This window comes from Glycine soja, chromosome 6, assembly GCF_004193775.1.
Source record: "Glycine soja cultivar W05 chromosome 6, ASM419377v2, whole genome shotgun sequence".
NCBI lineage: Eukaryota > Viridiplantae > Streptophyta > Magnoliopsida > Fabales > Fabaceae > Glycine > Glycine soja.
Genome location: NC_041007.1, coordinates 42,940,988 through 42,953,765, shown reverse-complemented (window position 1 = coordinate 42,953,765; position 12,778 = coordinate 42,940,988). Strand labels below are relative to the sequence as shown.

The 12,778-nt window shown below is 33.3% G+C and overlaps 1 protein-coding gene across 1 annotated transcript; it reads right to left on the bottom strand.

The window, feature by feature from the left end:
* Positions 1-684: 684 nt before the first annotated feature.
* On the bottom strand, positions 685-2,102 carry LOC114416301. Its single transcript, XM_028381166.1, has 6 exons — positions 1,962-2,102; positions 1,621-1,884; positions 1,438-1,505; positions 1,165-1,292; positions 998-1,088; positions 685-898 (listed from the first exon to the last, which is right to left on the bottom strand). The coding sequence occupies exons 1-6, from the start codon at positions 2,100-2,102 to the stop codon at positions 685-687; spliced, it is 906 nt and encodes a 301-aa protein (XP_028236967.1).
* Positions 2,103-12,778: the final 10,676 nt, after the last annotated feature.

Genomic DNA, 12,778 nt, shown 5'->3' with positions numbered 1-12,778 from the left:
AACAACATTGATCAAATCCAGGTCTTTTGAGTATCTAAGTACAATTGCATTTTTGAATTTTGATTGAATCCTGACCTTAAAAGCAAGCATATGACCCAACAATTTGTCAAGTGCTTGAGGGGAAGCATTCAAATCAAGATCACCATCCTGCCAGAAACAGCACAAATTCACCAGCTGCCAGTTACAACTTGAAGAACAAAATATAATACATAAAATGAGAAGCAGCATATGATAAAGCATGAACATACTTCAATCTTGACCCTATTCACATCATCAGCTGTTTCACCAATCAATTCAGCACATTCATGGTCCCAGAGCAAAAATGTGCTACTCTCATTGTTTTGGGTAACCATGACTTCAACTTTATACCTACCAATTTAGTTACCAGTCAAAAACAAAATACTGAATAAAACATGTTAATGGACTAAAACTCAAATTACCTCAGAACAGGCTGATCATTATCCTTGCCACATCCACATGTGAATGGTCCTGTTTGAATGTCAGTTTTCCTATGACATTGAGCACAGGCTGGATAACACCATGAATGGTTATCCATGACTATTTTGCTAATAGTCCCCATCGTAACACAAACAGCGTCCTTTTAAAAAACCATAACAATCAAATTGCCAACAATAAAATGCCATTGTTAGACACATTAGCTATAATATATGGATGTGAACAAATCTAGCCAAATTCGACTTCCAACTGCAATGAATATAAAATAAACACAGATAACAGGTCCACCTCAGAAATGGCATCGATTTCTAAAATAGTTTTGGCTTCAGCCTTTGAAAGAAACGAATCCTTTGATGATAGCTGACTTCCCCCTGAAACTTGTGAGCTTGCTTGATCGCCAGGTAGCAAAACTCGACTCACCTCAACACCTAAATCTAAAAGCCTAAGCCAATCGAATAAATAGAATAAAGCAACAGAAAACAATCAAGACGATTGTCACACGAATTTAACAACCACAGAGCAAAGATGATAAGCAAAATACCTCTCTTTAAATTCCTGAATTTCCAATATAGGATCATTAATCAATAGTTTTGACGCCTTGAAGGAATTGCTCACTGAAGCTGGATAACTTCCTGTAAATGCCAACAACAACAACAACAAAACTCAGCTATTGAGTATCCAAATCAACAAATAAAATATCATACTTACCCTGTGCATCTTTTATTCTGGCATGTGTCAATATAATAACCATCGGCCCATCATCCCCACTTTCATTCAAATAGGATAGGAACTGAGTACAGTAATTCTCCCAAAGTGTGCAAGACAAAATTTCACCACTACAGCAAAGAAACAACATTACATCCATCACCTCATAAGGATAAGATAGACATAAGCACCATGCAAAATGAAAAATAAAATTCTCGACAATATAAACTCTAAATAACCAAATATACACAGGAGATAGCAAAAACTGTGATTAACCGTGACCTCAAATCCTTCATTCTAAAAACAACCCTGGTATTTTTCGATGAAACATGCCGAAAGACCACCTGATCAACGACCCCATAATATCTTAAACCACCAGAAATGAAAATAGGTCATCGAAAAAAACCCAAAGAAGTTATGATCAAAATGAAAGCACAAATTGCGATTGTACTCACCAACCAATAGGCCAGACACAAAATTGCCAGCAACAACATTTGCAAATTCAACAAATCTAAATCCCTTAAAAGGCAGTTCATGCAAATCAGCTTCTCTAACAACCGTCACTCCAATAAAAAATAACTTGTACTCATGTTCGCACACTCTAAATTGACCATCATTCTTAACAACTTTGAAATTATGCATAACATAAGTGCAATTCTCTTTCAAATCAGCTTTCCAAGACTTGAGGTGGTCCGATTTACAAATAGCATGAATTTGATCACCCTGAAATATGCAAACTATATAATCAATAAATGACATGAACAACAATCCAACAATCAAATAGAGAGCACAAAATATACCTCAGAATCAACAAAAACCATTTCCGATTGCTCAGACTTGTTAGGAGTCCCAACAAACCAAAGATCGATGATCCTAACAGCAAGCTTAAGCGCTTCTTTTGATCCATCAATAGACCTAATCTTGTCAGGAATCCTCGCCATAAAATTACATAGGCCTGCCAATTCTAAATGAAAAATGTAATAAATCCAAAACCATGCAAATGCTATGTAAAGAATGATTGTCAATTTAGAATAGAAAATAATGCTAACAAAAAATAGAATAGCAACACAGACTCAAATGACACATGCAATAACATTTCAATGAATGACAAAATACCATAAAAACTATGATACTATTCGTTGAACTACTAAGCCAATACATGCAACAACCTGAACCAAAAAAGAAAAGCCAAGTCAGCAAATAGCAGAAAAGCAAAAACAAAAATTATATCTCTGAACAAATAATATTGCAACCATCAACAAACAAATAGAAAGGCCTAAAACAAACACAACAAAGTTCAGCTTTTGGAAAACAAAATACCAACCCATCCTTAAACCACACATGCAATAAGATTTCCATCAATGCCAACATACTACAAAAAGTATTACACTATCAATCAATCCAACGAACAATAACAGACAAATGGAAGCCAACAAAAAGAAAACTAAGAATTTGTAAATAATAAAAAACAGAACAGAACACGTGCCAGAGCAACATAAACATGCAGAAACCAAAATCACCAACAACAAAAACCTGACAAAGTCACACATGCACAACACACAAACAATAATATGGTTAATCAAAAAACACACATGCACAATAGACGAACAATAATATGATTAACCAAGAACCATGTAAATACAATCCAACCATTGAAGCCAGTGATAAGAGACAAAAAACAAAAAAGCCAACTCAGCAAAAAAGCAAAAAAACAGAACCAAACAATTATAGCTCTAAAGGAATAATACGATCAATCCAAAACCATGAAATGCAATCCAAAGAACAACTGACAAATGCAGGACAACGAAAAGAAAAGCAAGAATTTGTGAACAATAAAGAATAGAACAGAACACGTGCTAAAAGAACATAAACATGCACTCGAACCTTCAACCATAGAAGAACGGAAATCACGAACTGGAAACCACAGCCTCATGCCAAAATCCTAAACAACAGAACAACTATATTTAAGACGGAAGCCAACTAAAAACAAATGAAAAAAGTGAAACAAATGCAATCAGCAGCTTGCAACTTGCTAGTGAAAGAAGAAAAAAACGCTACAAAGAAGCCACGTACACCACCAACCACCAAAACTACAAACGGCAATCTAATCACTCAACAACACACCAAGCTACGTGCCATAAAACCATAATCATAGAACCATAAAATAACACATGGCAGCAAGGTGGCAGAAAAAATAAATGACCAAAAACCAGAAAACTTGGACAGGTGTCAAGCTCTCAGCTATGGGTATTTTGACCAAAAAACCAAAATTTTGGACAGCTGTCAACCTCTCAGCCATGGGTATTTTAGTATTTTCCACATACTTCAATTTTAGTATATAGATATTGATGGAATACTGAACCCAATTTCACATTACTGGAAGCAACACGAACCCAATTTCATCCGAAGAAGGACTGAATTAGATTCTTCGAGAGTTAGAGGCAATTATGAAAAGCCTTATTCGGAGAAGCTCCCAAGAAAAAATGCGTAAACCATAATTAGTGGCTTTTATTTAATTATTATCCGTGTTGAAACTTGAAAGTGCAAAAATAAAATGGGGTCATGTATTTCATCACCTAGCACCAATGTCACTACCCACACTTTGTATATCCTGAAACACTTGTCCTTGATTTAATTACACCTTAGCAGTAATACTAATAAACATGATTCTCATCATCCTCTTATGCAAAATTGCAATTGCTTCTTGTTAGATATGAAGAAGGGAAACTTAATAATAATATATAATAATAATCAACTTACATTTTCAATAATTCTTTTAGAGTTATATTTTCTATTTTTATGATTTATTTTTTTGAAATCTAATATTATAATAGATCATTAATCTTGTTGGTTAAATTTTGTATGAAAATGATAAAAATGAAAAGTAGATGTAATAGATTAATTCTTGTTGTAAGTTGACTCTTCCCCATATATAATCTTCATTGTAATATAATTTTTTTTAAAAGCATGTATTTTCTTCTTGTATCAATTGAATTAAAATCAATTTTAATTTTCATGTAAATTAATAAATAATTTTACAAAATTTATTATTTATTAAATGTTAATATTTATTTTTCAGAAGTTAGAAATTTAAATAATTAAAGTACAAAAAGAAAATCAACCACCTTTGATAATTTTCTACATCCACTCTTGTACTTATTCAATAGTCAACTCATTAATTGTCATCTCTACACCACTACTCAAGGTTACAACTTTTTATTTTGTTTCAAAATAATAGTACTAATAAAGTTTTAAATATTAAAAAATGATTTTAAACAATGCTATAAATCTAATAAGCTTTATTTAATTTAATTCTACTTTTTCCAAAAATAATATGAATATTTTGATGTTAAATGATATAAGTAAAATTTCTCAATCTTTACAATTTTCTTATAATACAAAATTTTCAAAAATTATTATCTGACTTTTTAGATGATAAATTATTAGAAATAAATTCAAATGATAAAAATATTAAATATGTTATTTTATGTAATTTGACATTTATCAACTAGTTTTTTAGTTAATCTTACCAAACTCTTTCAACTCGCTTCTAGTTTTTCAACTCCTAACTTGTAGCTTAATTATAATCTTCCCGTTACTTTGTGAGCTTTCATCTATTGTATATGCTAGTTTTACAAAACATAGTTTAAATTGGTGTACTTTCTACACATTTATGGATTAAATCATAATTTTTGTTTTCAAGGATTAAACTATCACCAATATACACATTGAAGGACCAAAATAACATTTACCTATTTTTTGTACATAGCTCAAGACCTTCTAGAATAGGTGAAATTACTTAGAAAGATTCATAGAAGACAGAGAGAAGATGAAGGAAGGGCATACATGGGACACATTGAAGGGCTTAACTTTTGATATCTTTGCATTTTCTACCACATGGTTTTCTCAAATAATTAATTGATCGATAAGAAAAATGAGTTTTTTTAATCAACTATAATAGTTGTCCAAAGAAGGTCAATCCGTCACAGGATTCTGCATTTTCCATGATCTTATAGGGCATGGTTCTCGATCTTGGAACTGGTTCAACGACAAAGAAATGTTGTGGACAAAATTGGTTTAATCATGTATATTAATATTTGTTCCATTCCAATATAAACTCCAAATCATTCATTTTAATCTCGCGGTATCAATGGTAGTGGCTGTCGGTGACATTGTCCATGGTGGTGTAAAAGAAAAGACGAAAACGTGTTCGTGAAAATGTTGCAACTAAAATTGGTAGTTGCTGAATAAGAAGATTAATGGATTTGGAAACATGGGGATAGAAGAGATGACTAGCAGAGAAAAACACTTATTTTTATTTTTTCAAAAAAATAGTAAAATACGGCTATACCCCTAAAATGAATTAACTAAAACAAATTAGAAAGTTGGATTATGTCTTAATATATATATATATATATATATATATATATATATATATATATACATATTATCTTTTGTTAAAATTATATACATGTTTCTTTAAAGAAAGCTATTGATAGATATAAAAAATACTTATTCCAAGATTATTTCATCTTTCTCTTAAATTATTTTCCTTTTTTGTTGTGTTTAATCGTAAATATTTTTAATTTCTTCATAGAGAGTTTACTACATAAATAAGAAGAAGTTCAACCTAAATATGTGATTTACCTTATGGAAAGCTTAATGTCAGATACTATAACTATAAAAAAGACAAATTAGACAATTTTAAACATTTTGGTTCATTTCAATTTAGTTTGTATTTAAAAACACAAACTAAATCAAGATTATTGTAGAAAAATTAAAGCATCGTTTCCCTTCATTCGAAGTGGAACCCACCAGAATTGAAGAAAGCAACCCCCTAGAAGACCTATTCAAACCAAAAAGGAATTATTCTCAAAACCAAGAGGAAAATATTAAACCATGGAAATCCCATTACAAATTCTTCCCAAAATTTCATTTGCATGCAGCATTGTATTTGTATAAAAAGATGTTGAGTCATAGTTGTTTCATTCATTCAATCCATCACTTGATGGGTGGAAAACTCCTATGTTTGCGGCAACAACCAGCACTCAATATTTAAAGTTTATTCAGAAAACCAATTGACTCGTGAACTATAATTAAATTCTCAAAATATTCAAATGAAAATTCCTTCGTGAACTATAATTAAATTCTCACAATATTCAAATGAAAATTCCTTCAAATTTGAGAGACCAGATGCATCAGGTATCCAAAACCCTTAGATAGTTAGATACATCAACTTCTGCAAAAAGAAAATGATAGAAAAATTAAAACAGAGCTGGATGAATAATACTGCAGAGAATTTATTAATTTACAAGGAAAATGTATTCTTTAAACTTGCCTTCGATATGCCACTACACCCCAATGATGGGATGGAACTATTCCAACTCGCGTATGGCGAGATTCGTTGTATCAAAATCAGATGGTAAACAATGGGAAGGATGTCTGTGCCATTCCAATATTGTCAAACTTTCTGGTAGATAATCGGGACCTTGGGATAAAATACTGTTTCTGATAACAAGTGCTTTAAGGTTTTTCATCTCCTTGAAGGCATTTCCATTCCATTCTATTGTTTCTTGTTTGTCAGATATGGGGAAATCCAGACAAATGATTTTAACTTCACCGGTCCCCTGTTAATGCAAAAGACACAAATCAACCCCAATACAAGTTATATGCTTGTAAGATATATCTATGATGAATCAAGAAAAAAAGCTAAATCATTCATGAGTCTCACCCACCGAGTTTTCTTTGAAGACTTAAATTATATCTTTTAGTAACCATAATCTCCCTTGCTTGCGTGTCTCTTTCGGTGATTTCTATCTATTAATTTCTTTACCCATGTTCTCAATCAAGTCATGCAATGTAACTCTATCGTCACTAATCTCACTACTAGAATTTATACATTTAACATCGCACGGTTAACATTGGTTATTGAAAAAACCGATGTTAACAAAAGCACGGTGGTATTTTCGTAAATAATTTGAGTTAAGTAACATCGGTTTTGAAAAAATCAATGTTAATCAATTGACGTTAACATCGGTTTTTGGATAAACCGATGTTAACATAAGATCATTAACATCGATTATTAAAAAACAGATGCTAACGTCAACTGATTAACATCGGTTATTTCAAAATCAATGTTAATGAAACTAGTTAATATCAGTTTTAAAAAATTGATGTTTATATACATAAATTAAAACCAAAAACTCTTTTTCCCCTCGCGCACTTAGTATCACAAACACAACCTTCCTCTTCTCCCTTTCACCCACAAGACCTGTGACCGCCATTTATGACTTGTGACAACCATCTCCTCCTTACCATCGTCACCGTTTGCGACTGCCGTTGGGGTTTGTGACTGCCGCGAAGTGGAGCATCCTTCGTTGGAGTTCGACATCAACACAAGGTACGTGTTTTGTTTCTTTTCTCATTTTTGTGAGCTTTTGCAAACCCTTTTCACCTGAGTGCTCTGTCTCAACTCTGCCGTCCGCGGGTGGCACCATGACAGGGACTATTGTTCGTGTTCCACAAACCCTTTTCACCTGAGTGCTCGTGGCCAGTCTCTCTCCCACACACAACCAGCCTCGCTCTAGGTAGCCATTCTCGAAAGGTTAGTGTGCGTTTTCGATTTGGATGCATGTTTTGTTCATTGTGGTGTTCTTTTCTTTTTCCACCTTTTTTTTGGTTGTTTTCTATCTACAATTTTCCTTGGAATGTGGATACATAGGGAGAAAATGGTAGTGAACCTTTTTGTGTGACACCCTCTACCCCGACATATATATAAATAAATAAAATATATTGGTAAACAAAAATCAAATGGGTAAAAGATTCACATTCATTTCAATTACCAAATAAACTCATTAAAAATATATTCGGCTCAAAATAAGGCCGTCAAATTTACAAAAATATTTTGTTAAATCAGTGAGGTGAAATAAAATAGACTAACATCATAAAATTAACATAAAAACTTATATCCCAATGTCACATCTTATTAGAGCGTTGTGTCCCGACGTCCTTCGGCACAATATTCCTTAAAGTAGTTCACCTAGTCATCTGCTCCCCCGAACACAAAGTTCAAGATCATCACAGGATCCAAACACAAACAACAAACTGAGAGTGAGTTATCACATTCCTAACTAATAGAGAAACAAGACAACTAGATATACATATCATATAAACCAAATAAAACTTACTTACATGTAATTCACGTAATTCCACCACTTTGTCATTCAAAGTTCACTTTTCATCCATCAATTACACTTTTCAATCATCAATCACATTACACAAGAATCACACGCTCTGATCAAGACATAATAACACCTCAATTTCATAATAAACAATTAGCAAGCGCATGAGACAATTGTGCTAAGACTCAAGCCTACATGCAATGTGGTACCATGTCAGTGAAAAACCACCCTGGGGCGCTTAGGAGTACATAACAAGACACACCACACAATGGGTTTGCCAGGTCACTCTCACTAAGTAAAATCATAGGGAGACCAGTCAGGGTCACGATGTTTTGCGAGAATGCTCCAACCATATGGGATCAGCATAGGCTTAAAGGAGCACTCAAACCCGATGACCCCCAAGGCCTACACTCCGAAGAGTCCGTCAGAGCCTCTCCCTCCTAATTCAGGTCCAACCCCTAAAATCATTTTAGCACACAGACACTGCTAGTGAATTATACAATACCCACGACCTCACACTCGTGTCTTAAACACATACAACATATTGCGCTACAATTTAACACTGGTTCCTAAATAGGAACCTACACTTTCTCTTTAACACTGGTTTCTAAATAGGAAACCTACACTTTCTCTTTAACACTGCGCATTTACACTTTTCTCAAGATAACACTGGTCGGGTTATTGTACAATTCACAGCTTACAACACAAATAATGTCACATCAAGAATTAATCACACATTTATTCACAACCAAAACTCATTCACAATTTCACATCTCATAATGTCACAATCCACCATCACATGTTTTCACGTATCTCACAATTCAACACCTGCTCTACTTTACATTTTTACTCAATCTCAATAACAATATTATAATCTCAAGGCAACATATTATTCCACAATTCATCACATATTTCATTTATAAGCACTGCTCATGAACTATACAATACCACGACCTCACACTCATGTTTCAAACATGTTTAACACAATTGCGCTACAATTTAACACTGGTTCCTAACTAGGAACCTACACTTTCTCTTTAACACTGCGCATAAACACTGGTCAGATTATTGTATAATTCATAGCTCACGATATAATTAATGTAACATCAAGTGTTAAAACATTCACTTATTTACAATCAAATATCATGTCCACACTTTAACATCTCATAACATCCCATCAACCATCTCATAACATTCCTAATGATATTCATAAGGTACAACATACACATGTTCATCAAATTTAACCATAATATTCTCAAACTCCAACACTTAATAATTTTTGGAATCATACTATAACACTCTACAATATTATTTACATAAATTATTAATATAAATAACAACCTCTATATATATAAGCTAGCATACATCATATTGAATCACAAATTACAAAGTAAGCTTTCAATGCACAAATTCTAAATAATTATATGAACACTTTGGTCAATTTCAATTATGATATTAACTTTTTAAATTATATATAGAAACCTAAACAACAAGAAAAAGAGAAAATACAAAATCAATATCTCTCTCTAAATTTCTCCTTTATTTCATCAATTCATAATAATTAGAAAAGTACTCGATTTATAGGGTTCATGCTCAACACAATAGCATATCAATTCCACAACAATTGGTCTGTCAAACATATATAATTCACTGTAATAATTATAAGGATAAAATAAAAATTGCAAAAACACCCCAAAACTCATTCCAATTGATATCTCTAAGGATCCCTACTTATGTTCTCACTAATTCCCAATTGTGAATAACTCATCCCTTACCTCTAAGCGGACTCACGTGTCTCCAGCCAGCGATAGCAGCATCTCTAGTGGTTTTCTGAGATTCCTCCAATTTTTTTCCTCTAGCTGCTCCGATAGAATTCCTAAACGTCAAAGAGACAGAGAAGGGATTGAAGCCTCCACTTGTACAGTCACCATGCGATTTATGTTTCTCCCTCCACAAATATTATCTCATGAATCCCAACGGTGAAAGCGTGTGAAATTGAATTTCGAACAACATATCCAAATTTCATAAACATCCAACGGTTAACGAAATCGGGATCATAGTTTTACTGAGACAGCTCTGGGTTTCTGCGGGAAAGGAAAATGCTACAATGCGAGGGGTATTTCTCTTAGCTCAGACACAATATCGAAATTCTCAATGGTGAGAATGCTCGTAATTGGGTTGCGAATGTGGTGCTCAAATTGCAAGACGATCCAACGGTGAACGAGTCCAAGATCGTCGTTTTTCTGAGACAGGTTAGGTGGCCTGCGGGAAAGAGAGAGGGTTTTGAGAGAAGAGAGAAGAAACAACATTGTGAGGCAGAGGAGGCTGAGGAGTCAGTCTGAAAATTGACCTAGCATGTTGTTATTTATAGCTAGGGGCATTTACGACCTATTGTTTACTCTATTTATTTATTTATTATTTTATAAAAACAAACTTTATTTTATTCTCTATCAAACAATTAAATAAAATATCCTTTTTATTTTCTCTCAAATCATTATTTTAATTAATAATTATATCTCCTTATTTATTTATTTATAAAATCTCATCATTTTTTTAAACTCTATTTATTTATAAATAACAATCCTTTTTAATCTAGTTTACGAAAATTGGGATGTTACATTTTGACTTTTGATCATGAAAAAGCAGAGGCACCACTTGCAAAACTGATTCTAGAAAACCTCTTTTGTGTTCTTTCACCACCACCACCACTCCTGCATGAAAAACTCAGCAAGGAGTTGATGTTCTCTTTGGGTTCACAAGTCACCCAACGAAGAACACCAGACATCTCAAGAACAAGGTAATTTCCACTGCTGTTGGTGCAGCTAGCTCCACAAGTGAAAGTGCACACCAATGAAAAGAGATGGAAAAAAAGGATGAAAATTAAAGCTTATGAGAATGACTAAACTTGTGTTAGCAAAACTATGATGAGGTCTGATTTTGTTTCTGAGGCTGTCACAAACTTTAGAACTTGTCCAAAGATTTAGAGGAAATTGTGAATGTAATCCTATAGCCAACACATGTCAAAATGTATGGACAGTGGCCTTGTAATCCTTAACGTGATCAACATGGGATCAACATGTTTGTCTCTATTGCACAACCCACTTAAGTCTCGGCCACTATTTTATTTTTAGGCAAAATTTTGTGTTTTTTTATAGTGGCCCCAGAAAAAGGACAACCTTACGTTACATTTTACGTATTTGGTCCTATCTTTTGCTTTTGCTTGCGTAGTTGTAGAATGGATGGCTTAAATGTCTTTGAAATTGTTTTTGTAAGCATTACTTGTATAGTTGTAGAATTGTTTGATTTATACCAGCAGGCTAATAGAGAGCACAAGCCAGACTGCAACAGCATATATTCACTAAAATACTCATACCAACACATAACATGAATGTCAACTTGATCTCTCAAGATACATAAAAATTGGCCATTAGAACTGAGAAACTAAAGCCTGCTTTTATTAATAGCTACTAATAACCTACTACAATTCTTCAATCCTGCAGAGAAAAAGATAATAGACACTAGTTTCTCCAAACCAAATACAACTTATACAACAAGATAAAGAAAATAGATTGACCTACTCAATCATATTACTAACAGTTAGAGCACCATTGCTAGTTTTAACATGTTGATAGTCTTTTGAGGTTTCCTTGCATTGCCTAGTGAGGCGATGAGCAGCAGTAACAACAGCTTCAACAACTGCTATTGAGGCAATGCCCACTGTTAAAGCATGCTTGCTCTGTTGTTGCTCTGCCTCACTTAGTGTTGTTCCTTTTGAGGGCAGGGGAGCTTTAATTGAAGGCAATCTCTTGCTCTTTATCCTTCCAAATATCCATTTCATTCTTTTCTCCGCTTAATTGGTAGAACAACATGTGTAAGTTAAAAAGTAAACACTACAATTTAAAAAATTCCAAAACTGCTCCCATGTTAATATGTTATCCTTTCTATTTCACAAACCACTAAGATTTTCTCTATATATCATCTACAAAAAAATATGAAGTTCAATACCACATGGATTTTGCAGTAAAAAAAGAATGGGCCACTCGAGGTAATGATTATTATGGACTAGAAGCCAATCTAGAAAAAAGCCACAGGTACATGTCTATAAGATTCATACAAGAAGAAATGGACTGATTATGTGGTAGAATCTAGCAGGCCCAAAAGGAATGTGGTAGCACCATAGAAATGGACTGATTATGTGTCTTACAAGTAGATATATTATTGAGTTGGTTCTAGAAAGAATTGACTAGAATTCTAATAGGAAGGATCTATTATGTATAGACAACATGGGCAGATGGTTGTATATTCTTGTAAATGCATTTTATCAATTTATGAGAATTAAGTCCATTTCTATCTAATCACTCTTTCTTCTTTAGGAGGCCTATTCTGTCCTCAAATTCAAAATCCATTACGCATCATGGCGTTCACCCAAAATATCC

Coding starts and splice junctions, on each gene's coding strand:
- LOC114416301 (XM_028381166.1), bottom strand. CDS start 2,102: ATGGCGAGGATTCCTGACAAGATTAGGTCTATTGATGGATCAAAAGAA. Junction 1,089..1,164: donor CAGAATAAAAGATGCACAGG/GTAAGTATGATA, acceptor TGGCATTTACAG/GAAGTTATCCAGCTTCAGTG. Junction 899..997: donor ATTCAGGAATTTAAAGAGAG/GTATTTTGCTTA, acceptor CGATTGGCTTAG/GCTTTTAGATTTAGGTGTTG.